Source organism: Macrobrachium nipponense, chromosome 19, assembly GCF_015104395.2.
Source record: "Macrobrachium nipponense isolate FS-2020 chromosome 19, ASM1510439v2, whole genome shotgun sequence".
NCBI classification, from domain to species: Eukaryota; Metazoa; Arthropoda; class Malacostraca; order Decapoda; family Palaemonidae; genus Macrobrachium; species Macrobrachium nipponense.
This window is the reverse complement of record NC_061088.1, coordinates 21,621,794-21,641,484: the sequence shown is the minus strand read 5'-3', so window position 1 is coordinate 21,641,484 and position 19,691 is coordinate 21,621,794. Positions and strand designations below refer to the sequence as shown.

Below are 19,691 nucleotides of genomic sequence, written 5' to 3'. Positions count from 1 at the left end.
ACATGGTGGTTAGGATCAGGTGGTCGGGATTGGTTATGCTCCTTCACAAGGTGTGTTGTCATAGAAGTGGTCCAGTACCCATTGACAAAGTCCTTTTAGGCTCTGCCGAGTAAGCGGTTCTTATACCCATCGACAGACCCACAAGAACTCTAGCCATAGATCTAATATCTCGCTAAAGTCTTGAGGTGATGCAGACTACCGGGCTACAGCCACGAAGTCTACCACCTATCAGGTAGGAACCAAGGTTTTTTCTTTTATACCTACAACATATGTTGTTTACCTGTCTATTCCATATTAGCTGTCTCTGACCCTCCACCAAAGGGTGCCAATCAGCTATGTATATATCTGACAGGTAAGTTCATTGTATGAAAATGATATTGTTATAATACAATAAAGTTTCATACATACTTACCTGGCAGATATATACGATTAATGGCCCACCCAGCCTCCCCGCAGGAGACAGGTGGAAGAGAGAAAATATGATAGAAAACGGGAATGGTTCCTAGTCCTGCCGCCCAGGGCAGGCAGGTAGATCACCTGACCTACCGGTAGCGAGTGGCGCGAAATTTGAATTTCTGTCGGGGACGACGGAGTCTTAGCTATGTATATATCTGCCAGGTAAGTATGTATGAAATTTTATTGTATTATAACAATATCATGTTATGTATATACTGTTCTATACAGAATTTTGAATAATTTGGAAACCACCTAGATATACATTTTGCCCAGATTCTCCTATGTTAAGTTTAAATGAAGTGAGAATAAATCCTTTTATTTGAGTCTAAAAATATTTTTTTTATTGTTGGTGAAAATGCATACTGAGCCACTTGGATTTTATATTTTTTTTTATGGAGTACTACAGTGCAATTTAATTTTCCAAATGCAGGAAAGATCCTGTACTTCTAGTTTTTCCATGATAATTTGATTGTGTTTAACAATGAGTTAGCCTTTTTTTGTTTTGAATACTACACTAATGGTGTGTTAGTTTATATGTTGCTTGTCTTGGCTTTTGTTCAAAGTTGATGTAATATACAGTTACGGATTATAATTTGCAAAGCATTAGAATGGTGTTTAATGAGTCGATGAATTTTCTTAAAACAGTCTTATGATAAAATCATGAATGTGTGATTTGTTTAAGCTGACCGGGTACGATAGTGACTTTAGTCCAAATTTATTCCAGCTGTTGAGATATACATTTACCATACATGTACCAAGAAAGAATGAACTTCATGCCCATTGAAACTAGTTTAATGAAGTAGATATTGCTGTTACTCTAATGGCTAACCATATGAGGGTTGAGTATTTTAACTCAGTGGTCTGGTTAAAGTATATATGATAATAATAATACCTAATAAAATGGTTAAAGTATATATGATAATAATGATACCTAATAATAGTTATAATAGTAATAATAATAATACTGTATGTACTTCATTATACAACTGCAGGGTACTCTCTCCCATGAAGTTAAGGTTCACAAAGTACATACTCCTTTTTTGTTCTCCTTATATGATCCAATTTTCAATATTTCAGAGAAGGAAAATAAAATATAGTATGTCATAGTTTATAATTTTTTAGTTTTATCCATACAGTATTTTACAGTTAATAAAGGAAACAAAGGGACCAGTATACTTGTCTGCATTGTATATCCAATTTACATGCAGTATCCTGTTAATAATTTGTCAAAGTGTTGTTTTGTTGCTAAGTTTCATGTTTTATATAAGTTAGTGTAGTGGGCTTTTCATTTTCCAGGTACAGTGACTGGAAAGTATTTTTCTCTTACTGGGTATTTCATTGCTGTTTTAACTCTGAAGTTACAGTAGCACTGTAACATTATAGGGTAAACTTATATTTATCAGATATTGTTCACTAGTCTTGTAGGATTGTGTATAACTACTGTATACTGTATATGAGTATGTGTTGGGGAAAATATACTGTGGGTGAATGAAGTATTCCAGTTGAAGAGGTTTTCATTTTGCTGATAGTTTATTTATAGAAGAATGTTAGTAATGAGCTTATGGTAACTAACTTTTTGTTATTTTAGTAAGTATATGCAAGGCTTATTCTTACTTATAACTACAGTGATGCCTTTTAATGTGCATTTTTAATACCCGGTCTTTTTGTTACCTTCTGGGTACAAATAGAACTCCTCGGTTATCTTTGGACAACTAAGTTCATCTGCAGTGAGAAGGGACTGTTATTAGATATTTATTTTGAAGAACTCTAGATAGAGCCAATACAATAGATCACACAGTAATCATTATGAACTACACTTATGGTAGATAATTTGAAGTAATTCCTTGTAATTTATTAATCTTCTGCAAGATATTCTAAACATACATTTTGTAGTACTGTAATTGTCCATTTGGATATTTATTTTTAGCGGGCTAAGTTTGTACTGTTTTCTCTCCCAACAACAGTTTTCAAAGATAACATTATTGGAGGGTATTTGCTCTCTAAAACTACATAAAGCAAAATCCAAGTACATATTGTGTTGTCAAGTGACTAAGTGTTACAGAAATACTTTAATTTTGGTGGAATTTCTTTTTTGGCCACTTTGATATATTTTCTTTGTTAGGATTACCTTTCATGCATATTACAGAAAGATAAGACAGACTAGGTACAGCACATGTACCTTATACAATTCAAAGTTCACAAAACAAATGCTGCAACTAGTTGCATAATAGAGAAGGACAGGTAATTTATGATTAAATTTGTTTTGTCAGGTTCTGGGTGTTAGATCTCACTGTTTACACATCAGAAGCCTGTTCCAAAAAAAACAATTCTATTGTTTTGTTAATAATCTTGAGAGGTTAGAGAGATATTTGTTATTTTTCATTTATAAACTAAAATTGTATTTAAGTGCTTTTATGCAGAATGTGATGTGCAGTCCTTGAGGATGAAAGACTGTACTTTACAAAAGTTGTCCAATCTTATTTGTCTGGTTTCTTTCAAACTTCAAATCTTAGTGGATTTAAATGAATGATCGGCAGTTACCGTTAGCATCTTTGTATGTTCCATAGATGCAGACACATTCTGATTTCTTCTCATCCCAGTTTGACAAGGAAGGACATCGACACTGACCCCTCCTCCAGACTTTACCTCCTGTGCAGCTACTTCTTGCACTTCTATGTTGTCCTAGATGGAGAGAAAAAGAATCAGGTTGTTAATTTTGGGTAAAGGATGATTCATACAGTGTTGGACTGATCATTATTGTGGTTATTATTTTTAATAATGGTCAAGCTGCAATAGATAATTTAGTTGAAAATGATTATGTGTAAGCGTAAATATTAAGTATTAATTAGAGGGACTGAAATACATTGTAATTAACGAACAATTTAGTGTGAGATAGTTTTCTAAAAGAAAGGATCTTTTTATGAAAATAAGGGATACAAGAGAAAGAAACTGGGTCTGTGTAAATATTAACTATTTGTTGGATGGATTGGAATATTGTACAATACATCATAATAACAAACCTTTTTGTTCATGACTTTGATGGGAGCCCAGGTCTAACCTGTGTTGGCTTTTTGGCAGGCTCTTAGGGTATTTTCCATTTTTCATGTGTTTCCTTCTTTTCTTTGATTGAACTCCCTGGGAACGTCCATGTTCTCTGTTGCCTCCTTTGTTTCTCCCCAGTTGGAATCTTGAAATCCTCCTCTTCCTTGGATATATATCAGGAGTTATGGGGTGCAGTTGTCGTTGTAATGTATGCTGTGAATCTTGCTCCATTTGATTAGACACTCCCCCATAACCCCTTGTAGCACGTCTCTTGTATGATTGCGTATTTCTTAGTTTTATCCTCTTTGAATGGTCTTTGTTGGTGGGGTGATGCAGTCTTGAGTGATTCATTTTTTGTGGTCTGTCTCGTCGTGTTAAAGGATTTATTCTTGGAAAAGTCATCCGTTCCAGTTTGTCTTTATTGAGCTCAGGAGATAGACTTGATGAATGATCTTTCTTTGGTGTAAAATGTTCAGGCTGTTTATGATCTTTATCGATGGAAGGAGGCTGTCTTGATGGAAGGTTTTTATTTAATTTGTCACTGTGTTGTGAAGGATTCATCCTTGGCAAAGTTATCCATTCCAGTTTGTCTTTATTGAGCTCAGAAGATACACTTGATAAATGATCTTTCTTAGGTAGAAACAGTTGTTCATGCTGAAGGCTGTTTAAGTTTTGTTCTAATTCCTTGTCATGAAATGAGTCATATGCATCAATTCTGTGGTTATCATGGTGACTTCTTTGGGCTTTAGTTGTTACTAAAAGGATGGATGTGTAGATGAAGAGGATGGCAGTTCTGTGGAATAAATTATAAATTATTAGTGTCAGTTATATTTTTTCGCTTAAGAGGAATTAGGTGAAGGGTATGACTAGTTATCAAGATCACTGAATCATATAACAATTTTTTTTTTATTATATGTGAGGCAAATACTTGAAACCAGTAAAAATTAAAGAAGTTAGCAACTAAGTGGAACAAAGGGAACAGAGAAATTTTAAAAGAGAAATCAGTGCAGCTGCTGGAAAAAGGTCGCTGTAAACAGCATACGTATAGTACCATCCACAATGTGTTGCATATGGTACAGGATCAATGGTTATCTGTACAAAGATAGAAGGCACTGCAGTATTTCTTCTTGTCCTAGTTTTTTCATATGTAATGTATTGTGATAATGAGTATTTTAATCTAGGTATGAGGAAATAGAAATACGTAAAGGATTTGAGTGACAAGACGATGGAAAGGTATACAGTATAACTTTATAAGAAATTGAGGGTTTGATAGTGTAAGAGTATCAGAATGATTTGCTAAATACCATTTCTAAATTGATGTTGTGGCAAAGGTTGGCTTGTTTGTGAATTTGACCCAAAAGTAGCAAGTAATTTTACTTCTTGAATTGGGTCACACCCTCTAAAGGGGTAATTTGATTAACAGGAGAGACACAGTACAGTGGAACCTCGACATACGAAAGTCCCAAGTTACGAAAAATTCAAGTTACAAAAGGCCTCTGCATACGAAAATAATTCAGGTTACGAAAGGGTGTTAGTGTAAAGTCCCGAGATTCGCCCGGACCACCGAGAACAATTTTAAAACTCGTGCGCCGCCAACTGAGTAGACTCACCACCATCCTCCCGCTCTCCCATTAGTTCCCGATGCTAGTCACCTCCATAAGATCCTGCTCTCCTATTGGTCAGCATCATGCCTCTATGTAAAGGCGTTCCTTGACCAGTTTTTGTGGCAGCGTTATCGTAAACACTGGAATTCATTCCTTCACATATATGTACAGTGGTCCCCCCGTATTCGCGGGGGATGCGTACCAGACCCCCCCGTGAATAGTTAGAATCCGCGAATGTTTGGAACCCCTATAAAAATGCTAAAAACAGCCTATTTTGTTAGTTACAACTCAAGAAAAACCCACTAAAAATTTTCCTACATGGTTTTTTTAATAGTTTTATCACAAAAAGTGCATTTTATGATGAAATCCATCAAAAAACCAGGAATTTGTGGATATTTATCATAGAAAAATACCGCGAATGCGTGAATTTTCCGCGAATAATGCAGGGAAACGTTCCCGAGAGAAATCCGCGAATGTGTGAGTCCGCGAATCTGGAGAACGCGAATACAGGGGGGTCCACTGTATTTCGTTTGTTAACGTAAATTCGTGTTAGTGATTTCACTTTCGTTGTACTGTAAGTTACTTTATCGTGTTGTGTGTGAACATAATTACTTAAGTTATTAGCCATTGGTCCCAATATTGTTGCTGAAGTTCACATAAAGAAGAGGATGCTTTCTATGGAGAACGAAGATGGAGATAATCAAGAAGTGTTAATGTTTTCTGCCATTTGTTAATGTGTTTCGTAAAGTTTAGCGTTAATGTTTTCTGCTATTTTTTAATGTGTTTTGTAAAGTTAAGCGTTCATGTTTTCTGCCATTTGTCCTCCTCCTCTGTCGCCACTTTCGGAGATCGCCTCACTCGAAAGGTAAGGTTAGGTTCCACATTTTACTACATATGTACATACATGTACATAAAGTATTTCTTGTACCATGTACACTAATATACTATATTTACAGGTACGTACTACAATAAAGGTTATGTTTGGTATTGAATGGTCCAAATTGTTGTATTTAATTGTTTATTGGTCAATTTAGCTTTATTATAAAATTTACTGTGGTGTTTTTGTAGGGCTTGGAACAAATTAGACAATTTACATGTAAAATGTGGTTCAAGATAAGAAAAAATCAGGTTACGAAGGCCGTTTTGGAACGGATTAATTTCGTATCCTGAGGTACTACAGAGAAGGCTTAATTTTTCATCAGAGGTCAACATCATACCTATAACTAGTGTAAAATTGTCATGTTTTTATGTGTAGTAAACATGAAATTGCAATAAAGCTGGTCTTGATATGCTTACCCCTCAACTCTTTCCATATACAGTGGTCTCCCCGTATTTGTGGGGGATGTGTACCAGACCCCCCTGTGGATAGTTGTTAGAATCCGCAAATAGTTGGAGCCACTATAAAAATGCTGAAAACGTCCTAGTATTTTGTTAGTTGAAACTCGAGAAAAACCCACTAAAAATGTTTATACTTGGTTTTTTAATAGTTTTATCACAAAAAGTGCATTTTATAATGAAATTGCTAAAAAAAAAAAAAAAAAAAACAGGAATTTGTGGATATTTCTCATAGAAAAATACTGTGAATAGGCAAATTTCCTGAGAATAATGGGTAGATATGGTACAGACAGAAATACAGGGGGGCCCACTGTGTCCAGTTTGAAGTCATGGATTTCATAACTGTTCAGGGTGACGGATTGTTGTGCAAAAAACTGTCGAATCTCTATCAAAGAAAGGTTATTACTGTTACCCATGTAGTTTATGGAATTTAGTTGAATGCTCCCTTTCTGAAACGTGGAACCTCATAATCCACTCTCATTATAGATCTGGACTCAGTAAAGTTTACTGCTAATGATTTGTCTTACTGCTAATGATTTGTCTTATAAGACTCATATCTAGTCATTTTGTTCAGTTAATCTGAAGAGTTTTAATGGTCATGATATCCCATTTGGATTTTAGTCTGATGGCTTTGCTGCTCCCTTTTAACCAATAGAATTGTTTTTAATGCTTTGTATGTTTTGTAGTGACTTTACATCTTTCTGTATCCATAATTCATTTGGTATCTTTAGGGTTTCCTATCTCCTACGCCTTTTACCTGTTTTCATTTGTAGTCTTTGGAATTTGTAATAAAAAGAATTAGAGCTAGCCTTTTCCAGTAGTAATCTGCAGAATCCTCTTTTGTCATAATCATTCATTTACTGATAGTTCATTCTCTCCACAAGCCATTATCCAGTTCATTTAACCCTCAGTCTTACATATTTTTCAACTTTTCCATTATATTGTGTTATGTAATTTTCATGACTATAGACTGTTGTGAACAGGAACCAATTGTAATGGTTTTACTCTGTAAATTTAATGTTCACCACTTCAAGCATGAAAGTTAGATACTACGTGTTCACCAGTCATCTAATCAACTTTCATCAATAGTCAATTGATGGTACTAGGTCTTTTCCATTATTCACTTAATCAGCTCTCTCTCTCTCTCTCTCTCTCTCTCTCTCTCTCTCTCTCTCTCTCTCTCTCTCTCTCTCTCTCTCTCTCTCTCTCTCTCTCTCTTCACCCCTAGAATAGATAATGAAGATAATGATATAGAAGTAAGGGATGAAAATAGTGAATATTTAGCTGACATAGATATTAATGAAGCTGATATTGTGCAGGCTATTAATGAAATTAAAAATGGAGCTGCTGCAGGGCCTGATGGAATTCCTGCTATTTTGTTAAAGAAAGTAGTTCATTCTATCGCAAAGCCACTTGCAATATTATTAAGACAAAGTGTAGATACAGGCAAGATATATGATGAGCACAAATTAGCATATATTACCCCTACTTTCAAAAGTGGATCAAGACTAGAGGCAAGTAATTATAGGCCTGTGAGTCTAACATCACATATTATGAAAGTGTATGAAAGGGTAATGAAGAAAAATATTATGAAACATTTAATAAAAAATAATTTGTTTAATAAAGGACATGGTTTCGTACCCGGAAAAAGTACACAAACCCAACTGTTAGTCCACCGTGAGAACATATTCAAAAATATGAAAAGCGGAAATGAAACAGATGTGGTTTATTTAGACTTTGCAAAAGCTTTTGATAAAGTAGACCATAATATATTAGCGAAAAAAATTAGAAAACACAATATCGTGGATAAAGTAGGAAGATGGTTAAAAGAATTTTTACACAACAGAAAACAGATAGTTATTGCAAACGACGAGAAATCGGATGAAGCCAAGGTAATATCCGGTGTGCCGCAAGGTACGGTGTTAGCTGCAATACTGTTTGTTATTATGATTGAAGACATAGACAATAATGTTAAGGATTCGGTAGTGAGTAGTTTCGCAGATGACACAAGAATAAGTAGAGAAATTACTTGTGATGAAGATAGGAACGCTCTACAAAGAGACCTTAACAAAGTATATGATTGGGCAGAGGTAAATAGGATGGTATTTAACTCTGATAAATTTGAATCAATAAATTATGGAGACAGAGAAAGAAAGCTATATGCATATAAGGGACCTAATAATGAGACCATCACAAATAAGGAAGCAGTTAAAGACCTTGGTGTGATGATGAATAGGAACATGTTATGCAATGATCAAATAGCAACTCTGTTGGCAAAATGTAAAGCAAAAATGGGAATGTTGTTACGGCACTTCAAACAAGAAAAGCTGACATGATTATGCTTTATAAAACATATGTTCGTAGTCCACTTGAATATTGCAATATGATATGGTACCCACACTATCAAAAGGATATTGCACAAATAGAGAGTGTACAAAGGTCCTTTACAGCTAGAATAGAAGAAGTTAAGGACCTAGACTACTGGGAAAGACTACAATTCTTAAAATTATATAGTCTAGAAAGGAGAAGAGAACGCTACATGATAATTCAGGCATGGAAACAGATAGAAGGAATAGCAGAAAATATCATGGAACTAAAAATATCAGAAAGAGCAAGCAGAGGTAGATTAATAGTGCCCAAAACTATACCAGGAAAAATAAGGAAAGCACACAGGACATTAATCCACTACGCACCAGCATCGATAATGCAGCGTCTATTCAATGCGTTGCCAGCTCATCTGAGGAATATATCAGGAGTGAGCGTAGATGTGTTTAAGAATAAGCTCGACAAATATCTAAACTGCATCCCAGACCATCCAAGATTGGAAGATGCAAAATATACCGGAAGATGTACTAGCAACTCTCTGGTAGACATTAGAGGTGCCTCACACTGAGGGACCTGGGGCAACCCGAACAAGATGTAAGGTCTGTAAGGTCTCTCTCTCTCTCTCTCTCTCTCTCTCTCTCTCTCAAGTATTATCATCGGTCTGTGTCTTCTTGCCAAGTTGCCAAAGGTTACAACAATTGTGAACATTTTCACCTATGACCTTGACAGTTTGGAAGCCTCCTGAGCTATTAAGGACCTTAGTTCATCTGTTGGGACATCAGATGTGATTTAATAGATATTTCATAACTTAGGGAAGTAGGTATAGAAATACTCTCGAACAGCGTTAAAAAAGATATTCATTTGACTTCTTCAAGTGATGCAAAAAATTTCAGTGCAAGGAGCCTTTGTTTTATGCTGTTGTGCTAGTGTCACTCTTCTGTTATTTCTTATTCCCTTGTTTTCAGATCACTCTCTTCAGCTTCTGTAATTCAAGCTGTTTAAACTGTTCTAGTTGTAGTGCCTGAGAACTAATCTGTCAGTCATGTTTGCTTCTTGACCTTTAGCCCCATATACATTATGCAACATTTTTGGTAGTCACAAAGGACTGAAGTCTGGAATGTTATTATGCCTTATCTATAGTTTTCCTCGTTATTCAGACATGATACTTGTTTTGTGTCAATTTGGAGCCTTGCAAGATGCCTTATATTGATCTATGAGGCACATTATTTAGTGGCAGAGTAATTCATTAAAATAAATACCTGTACTGTATGTAAAATTTCAACACTGATGACTTCATAGGTTTCCTTAAGGTTTTATGTTGGTTGGTGTGGGTTGGTCTCTGTTGATTTCATTAATTTACTGGTTTCATCTGTGAATGAACAGCCTCCCAGAGGATGTGCAACTGGAACTTCAATACATTACTACCTGAATACTGTTCTTGCATTTTAATACATTTTCATCTATTTATTAGTTTTTTCTTTTTTAATATGCAGGATCTCTTCTTTCTGTATTTCACATTACTTCCTCTTACATGTTTCCTAGTGAACACCATATTCTTTGCAAGCTTGAATTTCAAATCAGTGGCCCATGTTGGCTTGTTCTATAAGAATAGGTTTCATAAACTGAATAATATGTAATAATAATGAAAGAGAAGCCTTTTTTTGGGGCATGGATATAGGGCTGGGAATCTCATCCCAAAATTCTATGCCGAAACTTGTAACAGACCATAGAAGTTTGTCGCAAAGAATCACAGTGAAGTTAAAAGTGAGAGTTTGAGACATCTTATCACTGGAAACTTGAGGTAATTTTGAATCTTGGGGACACTGATTGACAATGTGTAGGTAAAAATATAATAAGAACTTTTTCTGAATCTTTTTTTTTTTAATTATATGTTTTTTTTATATGTATTTTACATACCTACACTGTTTATTAGTTAATGTATCTTATTTTTCTTACTGTTTACTTTTATTTTATGTATAATTAGTTCTCATTTATTGTTTAGTATCTTCAAGAGGGTTTGTTTTGTATCCATACTGCGTTATTTTGTTTTTATTTATTATAGTTGAATTTTACTTGCTTAAAATGTTATTCTGTACAAGTTTGCTATATTTCCACTTATTTTGAACACTTTTACCTTTGTTTTCTCACTCGGCTGTGGGCTGTAATTGTCGTTGGTCTCTCTCTCTCTCTCTCTCCTCCTCTCGTCTCTCTCTTCTCGTCTCTCTCTCTCTCTCTCTCATCTCTCTCTCTCTCTCTCGCAAAAATGTATTGTGTAACAAAAAACAAAGTACTGTAGATGTACTTATAATATACTCTATGTATGATTTTGTTTCTAAGTTCAAGAGATGACGTTTCTAGGCCTGTTTGTACCAGAGAACGGTTACCACTGCCTGCAGTATTCCAAACAGGACGCTGTATAGGTTGTGCTCCTACCTGTGTAATGGAAAGTTCTTCAAAAAGAGATAAAACTTGGAAATATGTGGAGGTAAAAGTGTTCAAAATCAGTGGAAAAGTTTATATGCGAGGAAAAAACAGCAAAACTCTTGTAGAAGAAGATTTTAAGCTAGTAAAATTCAACTACAATAAATAAAATCAAAGTAATACAGTATTTATATAAAACATAAAATCCTCTTCCAGATATAAAACAACAAATGAGAGCTAACTACACAACATATAAAATAAACAGTAAAAACATAAAATAAACAGTAAAAACACAACTTATAAAATAAACATTAAAAAATTAAGGTACATTAACTAATAAACTGCGTGGGTATGTAAAATAAAAATTTATAAATCTTATAATTAAAATTTTTACCTACACATTGTCAATCAGTAGCCCCAAGAGCAAAATGACCCTCAAGTTTCCAGTGATAAGATGTCTCAAACTCTCACGTGTAACTTCTCCAGCCTCACTGTGATTCTTTGCACCAGGCCTCTATGGTCTGTTACAAGCTCCAGCACAGAATTTAGGGATAAGATTACGAACCCTTTTTAACCATACCCAAAACAAAGCTGCTCTTTCATTATTATTATTATTATTATTATTATTATTATTATTATTCAGTAGATGGTACCTGTTCGTCTGGAGTAAGCCAACATGGGCCACTGATTTTAAATTCATGCTTCCAAAGAATATGGTGTTCATTGGGAACAAGCAAGAGGAAGTAAAGTGAAATACGGAAAGAATATATATATATATATATATTATATATATATATATATATATATTAATTTATAATTTAAAAACTTAACTTAATTTCTCAAAGTATATATCTCCTTTTGACTCGAAGCATCTTGTATAAAAAATAGTTAACTTTCGTCCTTCACCTTCTTATTTTCTATGTAGATATAGGCTACGTATATGAAACATAAAATATACACATAATATATATATATATATATATATATATATATATATATATATATATAAATGTCTTGCATCAATTTTCGCTGATTCTTTGTTTCGAAATTCTTTTACACCCGTTTTTCATTTCCTTTCTCCCTGTCATCTCTGTTGTCACGTAGATATCACGTGGAGCCATCTTTCCATCTCACCGCCGCCGTTTACGTGGCAGAACTCTGAATTCCGTCTGATTGACCGACAAGGAGAGGGTGGAAACGCTATACCCGGATGGGACGTGACCGTTTCTCGCATTGTATTCAAAATCAAGACGGGTGTCTCTCGCCCCGTTTTGTAAGCTAGACTTGTATCGCTACGTTATTTATTAACATATTTATATTTTTTAAGTTTTTAATAATGGAGAATACATTTCATATTAGAACGTGTATATATTATATATGATGTATATATATATATATATATATATATATATATATATATATATATATAGAGAGAGAGAGAGAGAGAGAGAGAGAGAGAGAGAGAGAGACATATATCATATATATGTATATTATATATATAATATATATATATAATATAAACATATATATATATTATATATATATTTATATACATGTATGTACAAGCATTATTTATTGTATTATTGTATATTATGTTTATATAGGGATAATCCTAAAGGACATTTTTTTGAGGAGCCTCATTAGTAGTGAAATTCCACTTGATAATTTTTTAACCGAGTTTTAGTAACTCATTTGTTTAATTTGTGAGAGCCAGTTCAAATATGTACGACATGACTATTAGAATTTGTTGTATACCGCCATTAGAATCGAACACCCTTCAGTGATGCCATTGTTCGAGCACCGAATTATCTATCACTAATTTTTAGCGATTTAATAAAGAAGAATTTCTTTTATATTTTAGCGATTTATGGTTATTCAGTGAACTAGCATTGATATGTAATAAGCTTAGAAGGCCGTCCAGTTGGTGAAACACAGACATTTACACGAAACAAGCCACAAAAAAATAATAAACCGTCCAGTTGCTAAACCACACAAATTTATATGAAAGAAGCAAAAAAAAAAAAAAAAAAAAAAAAATCCGTACAGTAGATAAGCCACATAATGATGAAATAAGAAAAATAGCCGTTCAGTTGCTAAACCACACAAATATGAAACGAGCAAAATAATAATAATAATAATACCGTCAGTGCCAAAAGAAAAAATTTTTTTTGAGAGTAAGATACATATGCTATATAGCAATAGGAAAAATGAGAAAAACTGCAAATTCATGAAAAGTAGATTGATACACAATTAAACGATAAAGATAAAAATAGCAAAAAACAAGGTATGTTTAATATATGAAATAGAGGTCGAGGAACTTATTTTTTATTTGAAAAGGCTGACTTTACAGTACCCTTATGCCATGCCCTTGTTAAGTCTACCCGGAGAGAGAGAGAGAGAGAGAGAGAGAGAGAGAGGTCCGACACCGGAAGATGCTGTAGACACTCATCATAACAAAGTGGAGGTGTACGTTGGGCAGATTGGTTGGTCCAGCGATTGTTTCATACCCGTCTCTCTCTCTCTCTCTCTCTCTCTCTCTCTCTCTCTCTCTCTCTCTCTCTCTCTCTCCCCGAAAATAAAGCACAGGTTTGTGTCATAAAATTCTCTCTCTCTCTCTCTCTCTCTGCTCTCTCTCTCTCTCTCTCTCTCTCTCTCTCTCTGGCAGTAAAGGTGAGTGTGTGTATGTGTATATGTGTAATGTTTAATCACATTATGGGTGTGTGTGTGTGTATTTGTCCTCACTGAAGTGAGACACAGTATCCTATCTCAAACTTCATCCAGTGTAAGGTTTCATAGATATTGTCTTGGAGCTTCAAGACAAAGTGGCAGTATTTGTTTTTCTTTTATTCAACATTTTTCCCGAGGATACTCTGTAGGGGTGCACTGTAGGCATTACTAAAGGTGCTTTGCAACGTCCCTTCAGCCCCTAGCTGCTGCAACCTTTTTATTCCTTTTACTGTACCTTCGTTCATATTAGTGTTCTTCCATCTTTCTATCCATCCTCTCCCAACAATTATTTCGTAGTGCAATTGCGATGTTTTCTTCCTGTCACACCTTTCAAAGCTACGGAAGTTTCTCACTGCTTCCATGTTCTAGGTTGTGCGTCATATTCTTTCTTTAGGAAGGCAGCTATGATATTTCTGTGAGGGTTAAAATCCAGTCTTACTTTTCGTTGTTATATTCCTGGTTTCTGACAGATCTTGGTTAGAGAAGGACATTGTATTTATATGATTCTCTCTCTCTCTCTCTCTCTCTCTCTCTCTCTCTCTCTCTCTCTCTTTCTCTCTCTCTCTCTGTCTGTCTCTCTCTCTCTCTCTCTCTCTCTCTCTCTCTCTCTCTCTCTCTCAGTGCGCTTAAAACTTATTGCAATATTCTTTTCTTACGTAATGTTACCTACATTGTAATTTTAAGTAAACACGCACACTCTTATTACTTATTTACATTGATTTTATGTTTAAAATATACGCACAAATACGTTATATGTTTAAAAAACTGTACTGTAAAGCGAAAATTAATGAGTGGTATATATTATATATATAATATATATATAATATATTAAGATAATATTATATATATATATATATTATAATATGACAATAATTATCACATCTCCGTGATTCATATATAAATCATTCGAGCTACAAATGTCCTTTAATATCATAATTCGCTCTCCTCGGAATTGATATATTTTTTCATATATGTACCGAAGGGGAATTTTTTTTGTTTGTATAATAATTCGTCCCCTCATAGGATCGAACCACTGTCCAGTGGACGAGAACGAAATCAGGACGGACAGTGACGTTGGCGATCATGAGGGGACGAAATATTATCAACTAAAAAATTCCGCTCGGTACATATATGGAAATATATCAATTCCGAGGTAGAAGCGAATTTAGATATTTAAAGGACATTTGTAGCTCGAATGATATATATATATAGATATATATGTATATGTATATTGTGTTTGTTAGTAAAATGCTGTACTCTTAAAATAGAAGTACATGTATGTGTACATCAAAGTATACACGAATTGGGATCATCGATACACACACACACACACACTATATATATATATATATATATATATATATATATATATATATTATTATATATATATATATATATATCGAACTGCAAATGTCCTTTAATATCTAATTCGCTCTACCTCGGAATTAATATATTTTTCATATATGTTTAACCGAGGGGGGAATTTTATTAAGCGATCGACAGGTGAAGCCCCAGGGTGGGGTGGTCTGGGTCTTCACTGCCTGTCCTGGAATTGAGAGGTCGCTGGTTCGCGCCTGTCGATTGCCAGTTCTATTATCGCTTAATAAATTCCCCCTCGGTTAAACATATATGAAAATATATTAATTGCGGGGTAGAGCGAATTAGATATTAAAGGACATTTGTAGTTCGATATATGTATATGAATCACGGTAATGTGATAGACTTATATGTATATATATATATATATATATATATATATATATATATATATAAGAAGAAAGTTTTACCACACAATTTTCTTAAATTTATTGAGGGGCTGGTTTTTAAGCTGCCTTTTGGCATAACGTCAGTATCTGAAGATGTCTTGATTCTTCCAGAGAAACGCGTACCATTACGTTGCCTTCAATTTGGTTCATTCGGATGTCATGACGATATTTTGTCCTTCACTTGATATACCAGAGGTCCTTTAATCCTCACACCGTTGGTCTGTGGAACAGTCTCCCTGCAGAGGACGTCGTGCAATCGGAACTTCGGAAGATGCAATGCATTGCTACCCTTAATACTATTTTCCTTGCATTTTAATTAATTTTTATTTGAATTATTAATTTATTTTTTCTTCTTTAATAAGTGGGATCTCTTCTTTCTGTATTTCACTTTATTTCCTCTTACTTCTTCCTAATGAACATCATATTCTTTGGAAGTTGGAATTCCAAGTCACTGGCCCCTTTGGTGTGCTTGTTCCATATGAAGCAGTTTCCGTCCTCCGAATATTAATAATAATAAAAAAAAATAATAATAATAATAATAATGAATTCTCCCGATCAGGAGGAAGTCACTTTTGGAATCTATGGAAATTGTGTGTCGCGCAGAAATTTGGGGAAAAATAGTCTTAGAAATTAGAATTGGCAGTCGCACCCTCGTGGCAACGGAGAATTATGGCGTTCAATTAACGCCCATTGGCGATTCCACGATTAGAAATGCAATTGCTCCCTGTACCGTGCATGCCAGAGGCTTATGCAACCAGATCGAGAAGCAAGCATCCACTAACAAGCATTTAACGGGATAGAGGAGATGTCGGGCGCGGTGCATATCATTTTTGCGAATTAAAACACTTGGAAGCAGAGTCTCCCCTCTCATTCGTTTTCATTTTCCGTCGGTGCATAGGTTGTCAACGATGAATGCCCCTGGCGTTCCTGCATTGACAATCAAAATAATGCCACATCTTCCCTCCTCCCAACCCCCACCACCATAACCATTTCTTTTTTTTGGAGCCAATTGAAAAGCGCCCCCCTCAAAAAACAACCCCCTATTTGACCCTGCTTCGCTTGTGCTTTTGACTGACCTGTGCTGCTGCTGCTGCTGCATGGCGATGCGCGCGAACGCGGAGGGTCGGCGTCCAGGAGGTCAACTAATGCACGGCGGAGAGGCAGAGAAAGAGAGAGAGAGAGAGTGAGGGAGGGAGAAAGCGAGAGAGAGAGAGAGAGAGGAGAGAGAGAAAGAAAGAGAGGGAGACAAGGCTTGGTTCTCTCCTCTCCTGCCCTCTCCTATTACTGCCTTTATTGTTGGTGCTGACGTCTCTTTACGTCCGTCCCTTGTCCACTCCTCTGTCCGTCCCTTCGTCCCCCCCCCCCCCCCCACAGTACTTCTAGCCATCCCCCATAGTCCCCATGTCCTCCCCTCCCTCATCATCACCCCACCAAGGGGTCCTCGTACTCCTCCACCTCCTCCAGAACATCCTCCTACCCTCGTCGTCTTACCTTCCTCTAACCCCTCTCCCCCTGCCCCCCCCCCCCAGCAGGGGGACCCAGGACCCTCTTACCACCCGGCATCCCACTTAGGTTTCTCTCTCCCTGTCTATCTTCCATTATTATCAGTTTTCGCTTTATATGCGTTTTTTTTTTTTTATTCGCTTTCAAATAGTTTTCGAGACACTTTGAGTTTTCCTCGTCGACAAATTGTAATGGAATTTTAATCCCCGTTTAGTCCAGGTCATTTGTATTGAATTCAGTCCTTAGTTTCTCATTTTCTTGCCTGTAGATTCCTTGGTGGAATTTTGTAACGTTAAGACCAGATTCTCTGAAGAATTTATATCTTTTGTGACGGGATTAGAAATTATGACGAAAAATATATGTATATAGTATATATATATATATATATATATATACATATATGTATATGTATATATATGTGTATATATGTTATATATATGTATATATGTATATATATATGTATATATATATATATGTATATATATGCATATAATGTATATATGTATGTATATATATATGTATATATATATATATGTATATATATATGTATATAGATATATATATATGTATATAGTATATGTATATGTATATATGTATATATAAATATATATATATAATATATATATGTATATATGTATGTATATATGTATATGTATATGTATATATGTATGTATGTATGTAGGTATGTATATATGTATATATATAGTATATATGTATATATATATATGTATATATATATATATGTATATATATATGTATATATGTATAGTATATATATATGTATATGTATATATGTATATATATATATATATATATATATATATATATATATATATATAATGTATATAATATATATATATATCTATATATATATATATAGATATATATATATATATATATATATATATATATATATTATATATATATATAAGAAATTATTATTGGTGAGCTCATGTATGCATCATATCATTATTATTCCTTTTTATTCTAGTTTTCTTATATAATCGCTTCTCTGGCTCAGCGACGTTTCTGAGTAAACTGGCCAGTATTCATATTGGGAGTATATAAAAAATCATAAAAGTGCTGAAGGTGAATCTTTATTAAAACAGGATTCGAGTATACTGTTATTAAAAGCATAGGATCTCAGGTCCAGGTCAAGCAGGGTCGAGATCAGTACTTACCATTAACATCTATGCTGCCTATTCTTCCTGTTTGTGTGCGAACGATTATTGTACTGAGTGAAGAGACTAATGTCGTTCATTAGATTTTTCAAAAAATCCGAAAGTTAGTGTACCAAAGGAGACATGAAATCTATAAGCAAATCAACTGTCACATTACAACTCGAAAAACACCAAATTCCATATCTAAACGTCGTGCTAAACTGCTGGTTTTCACAATTTATTATTATTATTATATTATTATTATTATTATTATTATTATTATTATTATTATTATTATTATTATTATATTATTATTATTATTATTATTTGGTCTATCACAGTCCTCCAATTCGACTGGGTGCTATTTATAGTGTGGGGTTCCGGGTTGCATCCTGCCTCCTTAGGAATTCATCACTTTTCTTACAATGTGCGCCGTGTCTAGGATCACACTCTTCTGCATGAGTCCTGGAGCTACTTTAGTCTCTAGTTTTTCCAGATTCCTTTTCAGAGATCTTGGGATCGTGCCTAGTGCTCCTATGATTATGGGTACAATTTCCACTGGCATATCCCATATCCTTATTTTTATTTTGAGGTCTTGATACTTATCCATTTTTTCCCTTTCTATCTCTTCAACTTTGGTGTCCCATGGTATTGCGACATTAATGAGTGATACTTTCTACTTGATTTTGTCAATAAACGTTCATGTCCCTCTGGTCTCCTATTATTATTATTATTATTATTATTATGATTATTATTAGTATTATTATTATTATTATGCAGTCTACCAGACCACGGAGTCGAGATGTATTGGTTAGCCGAGTTGCTTTGTGTCGTCTCTCGATGTTATGTTTTTTCTTTTGGAGCATCTCTGGTGCTTTTCATGACAGTAGTCATTCTTTACAGTACATATAGTCGCTGTACACCAAATTGTGACGAAATAACCACTGTTGTCAAACCTTTAGGGTGTGACTTGGCTTATTATACCCAGTTCCTTCACAGTCATCGGTTCGTTTTCTCCTTTCTTGAGGCAGGCATTAATCATGTATCCTTTTGTTTTTTTTTGTATTAATTTCCTTCGTTTGTTTATATCGGATCATCTTTCTTTATTTCTTGTAGGTGTTCCTTATGTTGTGTTAGATTTATCCATTCAAAGTTTTTTCTTCATATAACTCATTAACGTAACTCATTAACGATTCCTCCGTAGGGGTGGGGGGAGTTGGTGCCGCCAGTGCACCTCACGGGGTGCACGTAGGCAGTGAGGTGCACGTAGGCATCACTAAAGGTTCTTTGCAGCGTCCCTTCGGCCCCTACCTGCAACCCCGTTCATTCCTTTTACTCTACATCCGTTTATA

General features: G+C 34.7%; 1 protein-coding gene across 1 annotated transcript; it reads right to left on the bottom strand.

The window, feature by feature from the left end:
* Positions 1–1,557: 1,557 nt before the first annotated feature.
* LOC135214802 (uncharacterized) lies at positions 1,558–16,970 on the bottom strand. The gene is made up of 3 exons (XM_064249172.1): positions 16,753–16,970; positions 3,477–4,291; positions 1,558–3,138 (listed from the first exon to the last, which is right to left on the bottom strand). The coding sequence occupies exons 1-3, from the start codon at positions 16,773–16,775 to the stop codon at positions 2,975–2,977; spliced, it is 1,002 nt and encodes a 333-aa protein (XP_064105242.1). The 5' UTR covers positions 16,776–16,970; the 3' UTR covers positions 1,558–2,974.
* Between the last annotated feature and the right edge of the window lie 2,721 nt (positions 16,971–19,691).